General features: G+C 37.1%; 1 protein-coding gene across 1 annotated transcript in view; it reads left to right on the forward strand.

Annotated features, from left to right (window-relative positions):
* Positions 1-850: 850 nt before the first annotated feature.
* MDN1 (midasin AAA ATPase 1) overlaps positions 851-18,083 on the forward strand; it is a 141,784-nt gene continuing 124,551 nt past the window's right edge. The window contains 2 exon segments of the mRNA XM_039853068.1: positions 851-1,156; positions 9,757-9,983. Of these exon segments, the coding sequence (XP_039709002.1) occupies positions 866-1,156; positions 9,757-9,983 (518 nt within the window). The 5' untranslated portion in view covers positions 851-865.

Below are 18,083 nucleotides of genomic sequence, written 5' to 3' on the forward strand. Positions count from 1 at the left end.
TGGAGATACAATTAACAGAAAGTGCACAAATCTTATTGGTTTATTTTTATCCGCCAGAATAACCGCTACTCAGAAAAAGATAATGAAATATTTCCATCATCTTAGGTTTCCTCAGGCCCCTTGGCAGTCAGTTCTCCCAAAGGCAACCATGAGCCTAACTTTATCATTATTTTGGCTTATTTTGGGGCTTCCCATAAGCACACTTTTAATTTTATGTACTCTTCTACTCCACTCTTTTTAACAACTTAAGAATATTCTAAATGTGTATATACTTTATTTAAATATTCCCCAACTGAACACATTCTAGTATTTATGTTAAGAAATGAATCTCGGAAGCTAAGCAGGGTCGGGCCTAGTTAGTACTTGGATTGAAGACCAACTAGGAAGACCAGGCGCTGTAGGCAGAAAAAATAAAAAAAAGGGATTGTAAGATGACAAGGTCCCTGCAATCTGTGAGGTCAAACAAGGGTTGCCTCGCCTAAAAAATTTAAAAAAAAGAAAGAAATGATGCAAAGCTCATGTTAGTCATACCCTTGTGTACCAATCTCCATAGGCTAGAGGTCTAGAATTGCTGGGTCCAGGATGGACGAATCCGATTCTCTTTCATATCTGATCTTTTTGCATGTTGAGGCCGAGGGAGGCACAGCAGGCTGAAAATTACACACCTCTAAGGGGTGCCTCGCTTCTCACTTGGTAGAATCTTCTGTCTCGTCTAGTCCCGCGTAGCCTCCCATCACTGCGGGAACTGGACCCGACTCCAGTACTCAACTTTGGCTTCCATTCGCCTGCACCAACTGGCGCAAAAACGACTCTTGGCGCTTGCGCTGCCGAGGGGGCGGGGCCGTGGCTGTGGTGTCGCGGACTGATGACGCAGAGCTCCGCGTGCTCCCCCACGTGTGCTGCCGTTCTCCGGGTACTTGCGGAGCTGCGCCCGCCACTCTTCCTGGAGGGGCGTAGTTGGTGGCACCTCGGACTCCGGAACCTCGGCTGCTACAGGGCTCTGAGCGTGAAGCAGGGAGCGTTGGTGGCCGCCGGGGGCAGAGGATCAGCGGTCATGGAGCACCTTTTGCTGGAGGTAGCGGCCACGCCGCTGCGGTTAATCGCTGCCAAGAGCGAGAAGAGCCGCAGCGAGCTGGGCAGGTTCTTGGCCAAGCAGGTAAGAACCGGAGCGCGAGGGAAAATGCTCCGCGGACCCGGCCGCCCTCTTCGCGCGTGTCTCGCGGCCCTGCTCAGTACGCGCTGCTTTAAGGAGAGAGAGAAGCGGTGTCTTGTCACTCTGGCCCCCTCCTGGGGGCTGGCCCATGGCAGAGACGTCGGCGCGTGTTTGAAGAGGTTGAAAAGAGCCTTTTGTTTTTTATTTTTGGGAACCTTCCTTTCTCCACTGACTTATCCTCCTGCAGCGCTCTGGCCCCTCTGGTAGATAAATGTAGTTTATTTTTCTGTAATTGAAGTGGCTTGTCAGCTCTTTTGCCATGAGTTTTACTTAAGTGTCCTGGGTCTAGCCACCCCTGTTTGGGTGAATGTTTTTCTTTTTGCCTCGTTCCTTCTCGGCGCATTGACAAGTATTGATTGCTTTCCTGCTGTGCCTAAGGCACAGTGCGGTTCTGTGAGGTGACAAATCCGTTATGGTCTCTGCCCCCAGGGAATTTAACATCTATTTTTGGAGATAGTTCATAAACAAAACAACAGACAGACTCAAGACAGTGCTAACTGCATGGTACTACCCATAGGAATTATAAGGTGAATTAGAGGTTTCTACGAAGTGGGTCTTTGGCCTTTTAAGAGCCTTTTCTCGTTGCCCTCCCCCACCCCCCGTCTGAGTTAAGGACTCTTATCACACGTTTTTTCACTTTGCATTTTAATTCATTTTATGTTTCACCACCCCCAGTATCTGTGAGCTGCTTCAGAATAGATTTTATTTTTCCTTTCTCCAGTAATAATTGGAATAAGTGTCTAGAACTTATTCAGTCACAAATGCATTGTCTAACATTGCTTAAAAAGTAACAGGTGGTATTTTGGGTCTGGAACTACAGGGCAGTAACATGAAGAGCCTTATCTCTTGGTGACAAAAAATTGAAGGTGTGAAGCAAAGAGGAAGGAGGAGTGGAAAATATCCTTGGGGTTTCTGGCCCTTGAGCCCTCAGTGAAGGGAATCACTACACAAATAGGGAGGTCTACAAAGAAAACTATTTTTAGTGGGCTAGAGTAAGGAAAGAGAATCAGGAGCTTGTGATAGGCTCCTGAATTATGTATTGTTGCTAGAGTTATTTTTCAGTAAATGAGCTTTAGAATTTAGAGCAGAGGTTCTGAATCTAGGGATCATGGACCAGCAACAAGGAGTTTATGATTGCACACCATTGTAACTGGATGCAAAATTGGTGTTTATGTATTGGAAAGTAGGGTGGGGAAATAGTTTGTAGCCTTTATTAGATAAGGTTTTAGAGACTCTGACATACTGTAATGTGAGGATCACTCATGTAGATTCTGAGACGTATAGTAATGCTACTGGACTCGTAAGCTACTAGAAAGTTCAGTCGAATTAAGGTGATTGGGACCTCTTTGCTTCTTAATTTTCTTTGTCTCAGATCATTAAATTCTATCCTATCTCAGAGACGTCTTTCAGTTCCTTCCTATTTTCAGTAATAATTTCAAGCCTTTCAGAGAAGAGTTGATTGCGTTGCTATTTTATTTTTCTCCAATTTTTGGAAACACTGATTTTTATTGGAAAGTAAAGAGTTTTGAAACATCGATTCTCATTTGAGTTTGGAATCTGAATTAAGAATTTTTTAGAATTGTGCTTCCTTCTATGTTCTTTATCTCAGCTGGTGACCCCACCGTCTCTATCCAGTTATGTATTATGGAAGTGGTTTCCAGCCTTTTTGGCACCAGGGACTGGTGCTCCTATGAGAGTCTAATGCCTGATGATTTGAGTTGAAGCTGAGGCGGTGTAGCTCTGGGGAGCAGCTGCAATTACCGAAAAAGCTTCACTCGCTTGCCTGCTGCTCACCTCCTGCTGTGTGACCTGGTTCAGGGTCCTCAACTCTTTTTACTCTTTTTCCTTCACATATAGCCAAGTCCTCCTGATTTTACTTTCTCAGTATTGAATTTATTCCTTCCTTTTCATTTCTACGACCACTAACCCACAATTCTGACTCTAATTCCAGTGTGTGGTTTTTCCAATACACCAAGCAGTGCTCGGACATCAGCTGTATGTCCTACCATTTAACTCACTTCTGACCCTTTCTAGCATCAGATCCTGCAGGTTAAGGGCTCAGTCGTGCAAGACTGCACTTTCACCCCACCTTCAGATGCTGATTGCAAGACCTGGTTGTCACCTGTGCTTCTGATTGCCTGTGGATTTGAGGTCTCAACTGCCCCCTCCTTGGCTTTGATTAATTTGCCAGAGCAGCTCACAGAACTCAGAGAAACATTTTACTTACTAAATCACTGGTTTATTATAAAAAATATATATAATTCAGGAACTGCCAGATGGAGGAGAAGCACAGGGCAAGGTACGTGGGAAGGGGTTTGGAGCTTCCATGGTCTTTGTGCCTCTCTCTTCACCTCTCCACGTGCCCACCAACCTAGAAGTTCTTTGAACCATGTCCTTTTAGGATTTTATGGAGACTTTGTTACATAGGCATGGTTGAGTAAATCTTAGGCTGTTGGTAATTTAACTCAGTCTAATTAACGTCATTAACATAACAATACACTGTCATTTATTGATTCCATCACAGGAAATTCCAAGGGTTTTAGGAGCTCTGTGCCTGAGATGGGGTCAAAGACCAAATATAAATCACAATATTACACATCCTTATTTTCTGAAACTGAATAATGGCCAAAAATCCATTCTCTTTTACTTAGTTGCTTTTGGGGCCTTTGGGGACAAGTTACTTAACTCTCCTAGGTCTCAGTTTCTTGATATGTTGCACATGGTAGCTGCTAAATAATTACAGGGAATAGTTAAAAGCAGTGACTCTGAAACCAGATTCTGTGACATTGATTCCTGGTTCTGCTGCTAGCTTTGTGACCTTAATTCTTTTTTTTATTTTTCAGTTTTCTTATCTGTAAAATGGGATAATATTACCTACTTTATAGATTGCTGTGAGGATTAGATGCCTGGAGTATAGTAAGTGCTATCTATAAAAATGGTTGCTATTGTTATTGCTATAAATAAAAGTGTTGTGAGAGATCTAGATATAATGCATGTGAGAAGCTTAAAACATGCCTGGCACATAGTAACTAATTGGTACATGTGAGCCATAATAATACTTTTTAAAAACAGCTTTATTGTGATATAACTCACATGCCATATCATTCATCCATTTACATTATAATTACATGGTTTTTGCTGTGTTCACAGATATGTGCAGTTGTCACTATAGTCCATTTAGAACATTTTTATTACTTCAAAAGGAAGCCCCCACACCTTTTAGCTATCATCCTGCATTACTGTGCTCTCCCTCCTCCCCTAGGCAACCATTAACTTACTTTTTTCCTTTATAGATTCCCTATTCTGGTTATTTAGTATATTTATCATTAATAAAATAAATCTGAATCTTTCACCATTTTGCATTAAAGTTCTCTATTGTCTCCTGAATCAAAATCAAAATCCAAGCTTTCTAATATGATATATGATGTGCTGTTTTAGTTTTTAATTTTTTTTCTTTTCCGTCTACCTTATTTCCATTTTGTTTGAAGTGTTGTTGTTGTTGTTTAGTTTTTTTAATCCAGCCCAGTTGTTCTCAACTAGGGGCAATTTTGAAGACATTTTTAGTTGTCACAACTGGTGGTGGGAGTGCTACTTTCTCTAGTGCATAGAGGCAAGGGAGGCTAAACATCTTAATACATAGAATAGCCCCAGTGACAAATGTCAGTAGTATAAAATTAAAGAAAAGTCTGGTAGTAGGTTTATAGATGATAGCTGGAAGCAGTGAAAATATCCATCATATGTGTATAACTCTAGTAACTATCAAAATACATGAATCAAAAATTGTCAGAAAAGGAAAAATTGGCAAATTCATACCTATAGTTGGAGACTTTAACACACTGTCTTCAGTAATTGATAAAACAAATATAAAAAAATCAGTAAGGATATAGAGGATCTGAACACCACTGTCAACAGATCTGACCTAGTTAACATTTATGGAGTACTGTGCCCAGTAACTGCAGAATACATGTTCTGAACATCTGGAACATTCACCAAGCTAGATCATATGCATGCAGGGTCGTTAAACAAGTCTCAGCAAATTTAGGATAATCGAAATTATGCAAGTTATATTTAATGATCCCAGTGGAATTAACTTTGAGAAAAAAGCCCAAAACATATTGGAACAATCCCTAAATGTTAGAAATTAAATAACAATTAAAAAACTGATGGTTAAAGACAAAAATCACTGGGAGAATCAGAAAATATTTCGAACTGAATGATAATTTAAGCAATTTGTGAGATGCAGCTCAAACAGCATTTAGAAGGAAATTTATAACATTAAATTCTTATATTAGGAAATTGTGCTAATTTTTAAGCTTCTGTTTAAGAAATTAGAAAAAGAAGAGTAAATTAAATCCCAAAGGGAGAAGATAAAGAGTGGAAATTAATGAAATAGAAAATGGACAAATTAATGAAATAGAAAATGGAGCAATCCAGTGAAACCAGAAGTTGATTCTTTGAAAAGACTGATCAAGAATAAAAGGGAAAAATTCAAAGTGATAGTAATGAAAGAAGGCCACCATTATAGATTCTAAAAAGAATAAAAAGATAAATGACTAATATGAACAATTTTATGCCACTAAATTAGACAATTTAGAAGAAAGGAACATTCGAAGATTACAAAATACCAAAGTCCACTCAAGAAATAGACAAAAACAAGGTAGAAATAGAACAAAAGCAAGCTAGAACTAGAACAAAACTTCCTCAGGCTGATACAGAGCACCTACAAAAACCTAGCTAGCATCATAGTTAATATGTGAACAGTCCAATTTAAATGTGTGTAAAAGACTTGAAAAAACACATCACAAAAGAAGATAAATAAATGGCCATTAAACACTTGAAAAAATTCCAGACATCTTTGGTCCTCAGAGAAATGCAAATAAAAGCAAATACCATTTCACCTCTACTAGAATGGCTAAAATTAAGACTGACAATAATTTGTTTTGAAGATATGTAGCAACTACAGCTCTCAGACATTGCTAGTGGGCTGTAAACTGGTACAACTACTGTAGAAAACAGTTTTTATTTTATTTTTATTAAAATTATTGGAGTGACTGACTAATAAAATTTAGGTTTCAATAATATATCATATATATATTGCATTTATGTGTTCACCACTCAAAGTTAGATTTCCTTCTGTCACTATATATTTGACCCCTTTTTATCCCTACCTCCCCTCCCCCTTCCTTAGTGGTAACCACTAATCCACTGTCTGTGTCCATGAGTCTCTCTTTGTCACCTTTGTTGCTTTCAGTTTTATATTCCACATGTGAGTGAAATCATATGGTTCTCAACTTTTTCTCTTATTTTGCTTAGCATGATAATCTTAAGATCCATCCATGTCTCAAATGGCAGTATTTCATCTTGGCTGAGTAATATTCCATTGTGTATGTATACCACATCTTCTTTATCCAGTTATTTATCAAAGGACACTTCGGTTGTTTCCATGTCTTGGTCACTTGAATAATGCTGCTGTGAACATTGGGATACCCATATCTTTACAGATAAATGTTTTCAAGTTTTTTGGGCAAATACCCAGAAGAGGGATTGCTGTGTCATATGGTAATTCTCTTCTTAGTTTTTCGAGGAACCTCTCTACTGTTTTTAATAGTGGATGTACCAATTTACATTCCCACCAGCATATGAGGGTTCCTTTTTCCCCACAACCTCTCCAACGCTTGTTATTACTTGTCCTGTTGATGACAGCCATTCTAACAGGTATGAGGAGAGATCTCATTGTAGTTTTGTTTTGTATTTCCCTAATAGTGAAATTGATCATCTTTTCATATGTCTGTTGGCCATTTGTATGTCTTCTAGGGGGAAAGTGTCTGTTTAGGTCCTTTGCCCATTTTTTAATTTGATTGTTTATTTTTTTATTGTTGAGTTGTATGAGTTCTTTGTATATTTTGGACATTAGGCCCTTATTGGAGGCATCGTTTGTAAATATCTTCTCTCATTCAGATGGTTATCCCTTTTCCTCTTGGTTTCTTTTGTTGTGCAGAAGCTTTTTAGTTTGATATAGTCCTAATTTATTTTTGCTTTTACTTTTCTTAGCTTTTAGGTCAAATTCTGAAATCCTCTCCAAATCCAAGGTTCATGAGTTTTTTACCTATGTTTTCTCCTATGCAATTTATTGTTTCAGGTCTTATATTCAGGTCTTTAATCCATTTTGAGTTAATTTTGGTGTATAGTGACAGATAGCAGTTTAGTTTTATTCTTTTGCATGTGGCTTTCCAATTTTCCCAGCACTGTTTATTAAAGAGACCTTTTTTCCTCCATTGTATGTTTTTGGCTCCTTTGTCAAAAATTATTTGCCCACGTATATGGGGGTTTATTTCTGGACTCTCAGTTCTGTTCCTTTGGTCTGTGTCTGTTTTCTGCCAGTACCATGCTATTTTGATTATTGTTGCTTTGTAGTGTAATTTGAAGTCAAACAGAGTGATACCTCCAGCCTTGTTTTTTTTTTCCCCCCTAAGGATTGCTTTGGCTATTTGAGGTCTTTTGTACTTCCATACAAATCTGATGATTTGTTCTAGTTCTTTAAAAATGCTTATGGGATTTGATGGGAATTGCATTAAAGAGTTTTTTTTTTTTTAAACATTGAACAATTTCTTCAAAAATGTTTAAATTAAAATTTATTATCAAGTGAAGCATACAGTTACCCTAGGACCCAGCATTTTACACTTAGGTAATGAAGAAGATTAAGAGTAATGAATACATGTTCATAAATCTCTTGTACATAAATGTTCATGGTAGTAGGTTTATAGATGATAGCTGGAAGCAGTGAAAATATCCATCATTGTGTAAATGAATAAACAAATTGGTATATTCATTCAGTGAAAAACTAGTCAGTAATGAGGTGGAATAAGTTACTGAAGCAGATAACTACATGAATGATTGTCAAAAGCATTGTACTGAGCAGAAGAAGCTAGACAGAAAAGAGTACATACTGTATGATTTAATTTTATAAAGTTCTAGAATAAGCAAATCTACTCTGGTTATCAAATCAAATCGTTGGTTGCCTAGAGTGAGGGGTTGATTGCAAAGGAACATTGGGGAACTTTGGGTTTGATACTTTAATTAGGGTAGTGGGTAGTGGTTACATGGTGTGTACACATGTCAAAACTCATCCAAATATAAATCGGCATATTTCATTATATGTAAGTTATATCTCAATAAAGTTGACTTTTAAAAAGTTAAATATTTTCTCTAAAAACAGTTTTCTAGATTACCTTTTGAAGAAAAAGTCCATTAAAAATGTTGTCTTTGGGGGTTTTTTCCCTAGCCTACAAGTGCCCATTTGTATAACATGTCTAGGACATTTATTTTGTGGATGACGTGTTTTTTTCCTTCACAATGTAACCACTTACCGAATTACTTTTATTTTTTATATTTTAAAAAGATGCCTTTAGAGGGCTTAATGATAGACACATTCAGCAGTTGAAAATTCATGCCCCTGTGTATCATGACCAAATCTGTTAAATTTTCTTGCCTCCATTTTTGTTAAATCCTTTGGGTGGTGCCCTATAAACAGCAGAACTAATATTGATAGAAATTGCTTCAAGATAACATCCTTCCCCTATCAGTGCTTTATTCAGAATTAGATGTTTTTATGAGAGAATGCCCTGTAATTTTGGAAACTTTGTAAGAGCTCTGGTGTAAGGTGGCCTCTTCTTTTCAGAGTGATTACTTTGGGAAAAAATGTAATGTTTTGCATATGGTATTTAGATTATGTTCAAGCTGCACTCTTATAGATAACTATTTGATGTGAAACTCCTTAGGCTAAATTTGTAGCATTGGACATGCTGGGTCAGAGGATATGCTCCTTAGGGAATTTAAACCTGCTGTCATATTGTCTAGCAGCAGGGGTTACACAGACCTGCATATAACACTAGCAGTATGAGACCTTTTACACTTCAATTTTCCCTGTTATGCTTATGGACAGTCTAAACCCAATGGACAGTCTGAGCCTAGGCACTAGAATTTTGTGATCTATTTCATCTTGCATATCAAAGTTTAGTTGTGTATTCTGCATCTCTTTTATTTATTTGTGGTTGAACCCTTTATAGGGATATCCTCACTCATTTCCAGGAATTTATCTCCTTTCCTCAAGAGAGTGGGCAGTTTTGCATACTTACTGCAGTTTTTTATTTTGTTTTATTTTTCATTTAATTCCTATATTTTCCTTCAAGAACAAAGGAGCTGGGGGAAACGCTGGATTCTCTGGAGAGTGTTGAGACCCCAAAACATACATTATTTTTCAGAGAAGCTATGTAGCATTTTACATGGAATTGAGGTATCAGTCTTTACCTCAAACCCCAGTGACTTGACACTTATTTGTAACAGCCTTTACATTAAGTTAACTCTTATCCTCTATTGCAAAAAAAAAAACTTACTTTTTTTTTTTTTAAATAAAACACTGTGTTTTATAAGATAAACTCACTTATGAAGTTTGGAAGTTGGATATTTTGATTCCAAGACAGAGCTCTTTGCAGCAGTGCAAATGAATATTACTTACATGGGTCTTTTGTTTGGCTTTCTCTCAGGTGTGGACACCTCAAGATCGCCAGTGTATCCTGAGTACCTTAGCACAGTTACTTCTGGATAAGGACTATACTATGCTGGTTAGTCGCCAGCTGCGTCCTATCTTGTTGGATTTGCTGGAAAGGAACGCTGAAGCCATTAAAGCGGGAGGCCAAGTAAACCACGATCTGCATGAACGGCTGTGTGTGTCAATGAGCAGACTCATCAGTAACCATCCTGATGTCCTCCCGTGAGTGACAGTTTTATTCTTCACTTTTCTCTTTGTGGTGATAGAACCTGCTCTCTCTTGGGAAGTAAAGAGGCGTCTAAGCTGAGAAGAATGGAAGAGGGGAAATACAGAAAGAAAAGAGATAAGTGGTGCTCTTTTATAAAAATAGTCACAGCAGAATCTATTTATCTAGCTCAGTTCAGTGACCATTTGCTAGGTTTTTTAAGTTTTGCCATTAAGACAGGTGTGGAAAAATGGCCAAGATATGTCCACTGTCCTCAAGGATTACGTTATCTGTCAAGACATACATATAAGGCAGATTTATATGAGTTTTAGCTGAGGCTCTTACAGCATCCACTTCAGGTGGATCACATTTGTTGCTTGCTGGAGTAGCTAAAGGGAGTGTGTTGGAAGAGCTCTAGTATCCTTTTTAGCTTTCTGTAAGTCTGTCCAAATCAGTATGATAAGAAGTTGTGTTAGCTAGATTCTAATGTATTTCTGTTTTGACCCTCTCTGTTTCTAGCCTGGGCCAGTTTACACTTCAGGCAACCTGGTGATTCCCGTTTCTAGGAAGTCACCATATTGATGGCGAACTCAGTGCAGATACATGATCTGCATAACACACTACAGCCCAGAACTCCTAGGCTCAAACAAGTCTCCTGCCTCAGGCTCTGAATTACAGACATGTGCCACTCTACCTGTTTTCTCTTTTAAATTGATAGCAAAATATGGTTTGTATGAAATAGCCAAAAGAGGCAGGAAAATGAGTATCAGGGGTTTTTTAATTGAGAAGATAAAGAACTTTAAACACGAATAATGTTATTCGTTGTACTAATAGGAACATCTCTTGTATTCATCTCTTACTAGTCTTCATCAACACAGTCAATACACTTGGCTTTCTTGGAAGTATGATCGCCAACGTGGTCCTTAAATAAGGAAATAAGAAGTGAAGGCTTGGTAGAAAATCGTAATTTGTATGAGCTTTTCTAAAAGGGGAGGAAAAAAGAGGGGCCCAGTTTAATGGAACTAGAAGATACACAAAGCAAAGATCACCATCATATGTGGTAATCAGGAACATATGCTGTGGGTTGATTGAGGATTGAGATTGTAGCCTCACTCAGTGCTTTAATCATTTAGGTGTACTTGACTGTGGTACTATTTTACAAGTCTGGTGACTGTCTTGTACTTACTTTGTAGGATTAACATGTGAGTAACTTGAACCCTCACTTCTCTTAAGCCTTTATGGTAGAGTGCTTCTGGATTGTGTTTGAGAATCATTAAAATGATGGATTATTTACATTTGGTCTCCCATCAGCATAAAATTTTGTTATATGAATGTGAATCATGCTCCTTTTTCTCCTTTTCATTTTTTCAAGGCAGTATATTTTATTTTACATTTTATTTATGCCTCCACCTTATTTCAAAATGATATAATGCATCTTACAAAGGTGCCCGCGATAGAGTAACTTAAAAACAAGACAAAAAAAAAGCCATGTATAGATGAGTCAATGCCTAATGTAAAATCAAGTATAGATAATGATGTGGAATGGTATTTTGATTTTTAGTTTTAATAAATGTGGCTGATTAATTTGTGTGTGCCCTAAATTTCCTCCGTAGATGAAATATAATGTATTAGGAATATACTTAATATATTTAGATTGCATTGCAGTTATTCATTTAGAAGATAAATATAGAAGTCCTCTCTTTTAAGCTGTAGGCCACATCACGGGGATTAGAAAGTCAATATAATGGGTTCTTGTACTTGGAAACAGTTGGATACAATATGTTAATAGAAGTGTCAGCCAGACATTTAAGAAGATCAAGGAAAATCGTTAAAGAAAAACGAGCGTGTTATTGTCTTAGAAATTAGGTTTTTGTGCTATGACAGATTGTGGAGGAAGAATGAAGAGAAATGGGATGGGGATTAAAGTCCAGAAAAAAAGACTGGAGAAGAGGAACCCAGGCAAGCTCCTTAGGGTCCTTATGACATTCATTTCTGGGTTCATACCTCTTTCTGAGTCCCAGCTGCCTACCTATATGGAGTTTCTATGAGGTATGACGATAGTCTTAACAAGACATATCTTTTTTTCCTTGCTTATGCCAGTTATTTATTACTGTCACCTTCTCCCCCTCTTTGTTGAGATATAATTGACATATGAATGTAAGTTTAAAGTACACAATATGGCAGTTTGATTGAGATATATATTGTGAAATGTTTACCACAAAAAGGTTATTTAACAAATCCTTTACCTCACATAATTATCATTTTGTTGCTGTTATTTTTTGTTCATTGCTTTTTTTGCATCTAGAGTCCTTGAACACATTTTTTACCCTTTGGCAAATTCTTTGTCAGGACTCTGTGAGAACACTCTGATCTGTTGATGCTTTCTCTATTCTGATATATTAGTTCATTAGGTTTCAAAGTTCTATTTTTAAAAAGTCATCTAGTTTTCCTAACTTGCCATTTCTTAACCTCGACTAAAGCTTATGTTCCCAAATTTCTTCCTCTGTAGCTTTGTAGATAGTTTCAGATGGTTAATATACTGCATTATGAGGTGATTTCCCCCGTAGTGTTCTCTCGAGAGTGTAACCTTATTTTTAAATTCTGATCATACCTTAGTTTTATATTTTGTTTCTTTTAGTTCTTCACTTTTTCTTTTAGTTTGTTTCTCCTTTCTCTCTTGGTTCTCCCCTCTCCCTGGTCCTTGCCAAGTCCCTTTCACATACATTCCTCTCAACCATGGCATGCAAATTTTGTGGAAGATGCCTTTAATTAGTAATGAGGACTACCACAACAAGTGCTCTGGGATATTACAGACATTGTCTCCAACAATCAGAGATTAGGTGTTATTCCCATTTTACAGATTAAGAGATTGAAGTTCAGAGATGTTAAATAACTTGCCCCAGGTCCCCTTGCTAGAAAGTGGCGGAGTTGGAATTCAGTCCTAAGTTGGCTGCCTCCAAAGCCCATGTATCTTTTTCTACTTTGCAGTATTGCCTACTCATCCTTTCTTGAGCCATTCAAGTATTTGTTAACTGACTTACAGAATTTTAGCTAATGATTATAATCCCAGGAGGGAAAGAATAATTACCTACGTTCATTTGGATTGTATTGGGTTAATTTCTTGGCTTCAGTTTTACATTTGCTGCCAGTTTGTCCTGGGCATGTGGATCCACATCTATGGTATCTATCTTTGATTGGAAAGAGTAGTAATGGATGGACCCAGTTACAGTCTTTCGTGAACAATAGCAGATAGAATGCTATGATAGAGCATGTTCCCTGTGTAAGGTGATATATGTATATGGACAGTCAATCATGTTGAAATCATGCTGGCATAGAGCAGAATAAGGGACCAAAGAAATATTTATGCTTTTATACACCTGTCTTAAAACTGTATTCAGAAATACTATAAAGGTAATATCTTGAATTTAATTTTAGACTTTTCTCCCCCTCCAAGAAGTATTTACTTATTCTGACAGCATTCTTGTGAGGAAAATAACTTCCTCTTTTCTTCTTTTAATTACAAAAGTAACATAATTGTAAAAAGCAAAAGGCCTTTTTGACCCTGAAATCCTACTCTCTAGAGATAACTAGTGTTAATAGTTTGGTATGTTTCCTCCTGTCTCTCTACTTTTTTTCATTCTTGCACCCAGCCTAAAGTGGCACAGTAATGTATTTATATTCACACATTTTTTAAACAGCTTTATTGAGATATAGTTCATATACTACATAAGTGTATAATGCAGTGTTTTCTAGTAAAGTGAACATTTTCTAATAAAGTAAATTTTTAACTTGCAATTTTTTTAAAATTTAGTCACATAGGGATATCTTTACATGTCAATAAATAAAATTTTAATAATTGCATAGTATTCTAATCCCTTCATTGGGCAATGAGGTGGTTTTTGAATTTTTGATGTATAATGTGACATTGAACATCCTTGGGCATGAAAATTTGTAGTTCGCAGTGGGAATTAGGAATGTGGATTTCTACACTGAATGGTAGTATTTTAGTAATAATATATACTTATATAGGACTTTATAGTGTTTAAGTACATAGATATACATTATCTTTTAATCTTTATGCTGTGACATACTCAGGGACTATTAGTCCCATTTTAAATCTTTAGAAAGGTTAATTAAGTTATTTTCAGTGTCAGAGCCAGAACTGGACCCCAGGTCTTACTTCTAAATATTGGATGAAGTGACAAGTTGCCCGAGTGAGTGGCTCATCCGAGATTTTTAACTAGGTTGTGTTCCTTGTTGCATTTTAGACTGTACAACTTTCTCTTATTCCAGGAAAGAGACCCTTTCCCTCAGACTCTGGATATTTTCTAAGGAAAAATCTAATGTTTTTGTTTGACTAAAAATGCTTTATTGGTCCATCCATCATTACTTAGATCAGAATTTTAGAGCACTCATTGAAAATGATGGGCCTCTAGATAAAAGAATGCTATAGTCAAATAAGTTTGGGAGGGAATATTGACCAGTCCCTGTTTTGTATACTTAACAGTGGACTGCAGTTCTCTCCCTCCACCTGCCTCACAGGCTTAGGACCATTGCTAATGCACACTGCTCATTTTCCCCTGCCCTCTTCAAAGATCCCTTGGTTACTGCTTATCTGCCTACATATTTGTATGTTACTGCCTGCTGGTTCCACTTGTGCTGCCAACACCTGCCCATGAGCTAGCGGAATTCATACCAGCCTCCCATACCACAGCTGCCAGGTCTGTCTTCTAAGCCACAGCTGAATCTTGCAAGACCCATTTGTCCAATCTCCTTCAGAATATCTGGAGTGTTAAATTTACCAAGTCTCTATTCCAGTTTGCTTGTTGAAGTCCAAGCCTTCTCACCTATCTCCTGAATTCTTATCCTTGTATCCTCTCACCCAGCTGATGTCCAGGCATCTTTCATCCAAACCCTTTCCCTCTGCCTTCTGTCTGCTCCATAGCCTGCACACTCCCTTATATACTTAGCCTCTTCTCTGAATGTTCTCTTTGCCTTTTTACCTTCACCGATTTGTGGTGGTCTTAAGGGTACTATATCCCTTTTGGTACTCAGGTGGTGGCTCTTTAATCTCACCCTCCATATCCTTCAGGATCAATATGTCTGGTTAGTGTCCTTTTTTTCTTTGAAGTTTTTTGGACGTTTCCCTATTCTTTATGATCCTTATCTTTATGACACCTGCTATCTTCTTTATTTCTACTGCTTTTTGTGATCACTGACTAACCTAGTTCTCCTTTTTTCTTTCAAGAACTTGGCACCTGGCCCACCATCTTCTTCTCTACCCCAGCTCCTCCTTCACACTTGGAACATCCATACAGTGTGACTCCTCTGTACTTTGACTAGCTAATTTCCAGTGAACTTCTTTTTCATCCCACATAACCTTGCTCACTGCAGTGGTTTCAACCCTGGCCTAGCTTGCATCTGCACCATCACCTTTGAAATTATTGATTCAAATGCCCCATTTCTAGATTACCATCTCCTATCCCACTAGTGCACTTAAGTGCATTTGACACACTGTTCTCTCTCTTTATTGGAACTGCCAATTCTTTCTTCCTATGTGTACCTTCTTGTACATACCTTCTTATACAGTGTGAAATTCTGTTTTCCACATTATGGTTGCCGCCTTTCTATTTATACTCCTTTGTCCATCTATTCGGTGTTCATGCCTACCTAGAAAATTCCAACTCTTAATGAATCCACCTTCTTCATGTCTGCAGTAGAGAAACTGAATCACACATCCGAACCTGCCATTTGAATTCCTGGATTCATATAAGTACTGCGTGCTTACCAATTGCGCCACTGGAGCTCCAAATGCCTTGATTCACAGACACTCTATACTTAGTAGCTTTGTGTCCTTGAGCAAACAACCTAACCACTCTAGACTTATTTCCTTATCTTTGTATCAGGGATAATAACACCTACTATTGACAGCTTCTCTGTTTGTCCCACTTCTGACCTAGATAATGAGAGTGCAGAAAGAGGTAAACTAACAGACTTCTAGCATGAACCAAAATATACAAGGCACAGAGGAGTTTGATTTTATTCATTTCCCTCACTCCTGTGGTTTCCTTTCAGTCATTTATGCCAAGAAATACAGTAGGAGAAATAACAAGAATGCGCTACTACATTCTTTACTACCAGTACCGATTTGACTGGAATCCACTAAGAATCATCGTGTTTGCAGTACATAAAGTAGGCTTACATTTTTAAAAATGCACACAAACTTTGTTGTGGTAAAAACATAAAATTTACCATCATAACCTTTTAAAGTATGCAGTTTGGTAGTGTTAAACTAAACATATTTACATTGTTGTAAAACATCTTCAGAAGCTTTCATCTTACAGAACTGAAGTTAAGCCTTTTAAACAACTCCTCTTTGCTCCTCTCTAGCCCCTGGTAACCACCATTCTACTTTCCGATTCTATGAATTTGACTATTTTAGATGCCTCATATACATAGAATCATACAGTATTTGTCCTTTTATGATTGGCTTATTTCATTTAGCACGATGTCCTGAAGGTTCATCTGTATTGTTGCATATGACAGAATTTCCTTCCTTTTAAAGACAGCTCAGTATTCCCTGGTATGTATATACCACAGTTTACTTACTTATTCACCTGTCAAAAGATATTTGGGTTGCTTCTACCTCTCGGCTATTGTGAATAGGGCTATTATGAATATGGGCGTGCAAATATGTCTTTGAGACTCTGCTTTTATTTCTTTTGGTTATATGCCTAGAAGTGGGATTGCTGGATCATATGGATCAGTGTCTTATCTGAGATACACTGTATTTCAATCTGTAATTTAAATGTTTGCTTGGAGGGGGAAAAGAAATATGGTAGTTTTTTTTTTGTTTTTTTTTTTTAAGAAACCATCATATGTTTTCCATAGCAGTTGGACCATTTTATAATCCCACCAACAGTTCCAACTTACATCTTCACCAACAATTGTTATTTTATGTTTGTTTGATATTAGCCAATATAATGGATGTGACATGATAACTCATTGTGATTTTGATATGCATTTCTCTGATCAGTGATGTTTCATATGCTTATTGGCTATTTATATCTTTGGAGAAATGTCTATTCATTTCCTTTGTCCATTTTTTAATTGGGTTATTTGATTTTTTTGTTGTTGAGCTGTATGAGTTCTTTGTATATTCTGTATAATCCCTTACCAGATACACGATTTGCAAGTATTTCTCCCTTTTGTAGATTGTCTTTCACTTTGTTGTGTCCTTTGCTGTGTAGAAGCCTTTTAGCTTGATATAGTCCCATTTGTCTATTTTTGCTTGTGCTTTTGGTGTTGTATTCAGAGAAATCATTGCCAAATCCAGGGTTATGAAGCTTTTCCCCTATGTTTCTTCTAGGAGTTTTATAGATTTGGGTTTTAGGATTAAATCTTTAATTTGTTTTGAGTTAACTCTTTAGATGGTGTAAGATAAAGATTCAGTTTCATTCTTTTCATGTGGATACCCAGGTTTCCCAGCACCATTTGTTGAAGAGACTGTCCTTTCCCCTTTGTGTGGTCTTGACACCTTGTTGAAGATAATTTGACAATATAAATGAGGGTTTACTTTTAGACTGTTTTATTCCATTGGTATATATATATTTGTATTTATGCCAGTACCATACTACTGTGATTACTATAGTTTTGTCATATGTTTTGAAATTAGAAAGTGTGAATCCTCCAACTTTGTTCTTTTTCAAAATTGTTTTGGCTGATCAGAGTCCCTCAAGATTCTATGTGAATTTTTGGATAATTTTTTTTTTCCTATTTCTTCAAAAAATACCATTTGGATTTTGATAGGGATTGTATTAAATCTGTAGATCACTTTTGGTATCATTGACATTTTATCAATATTAAATCTTTCAGTCCACGAACATGATCTTTCCATTTATTTATGTTTTCTTTAATTTGTTTCAATGACGTTTTATAGTTTTTCGATGCACAAGTCTTTAACCTTTTTGGTTAGGTTTATTCCTAAGTGTTTTGTTCTTTTTGGTGCTATTGTAAATGGAATTGTTTTATTTTTTTCTGAAGGAAGATTTAGGGAAATACTTTCACAATGACATGCCCCAAAATTCCATTTGAAACAATGTGAGGATTATTTCTCT

The sequence above is a fragment of the Pteropus medius genome, unplaced genomic scaffold, assembly GCF_902729225.1.
Source record: "Pteropus medius unplaced genomic scaffold, Ma_sr-lr_union100, whole genome shotgun sequence".
In the NCBI taxonomy this organism is placed as follows: domain Eukaryota; kingdom Metazoa; phylum Chordata; class Mammalia; order Chiroptera; family Pteropodidae; genus Pteropus; species Pteropus medius.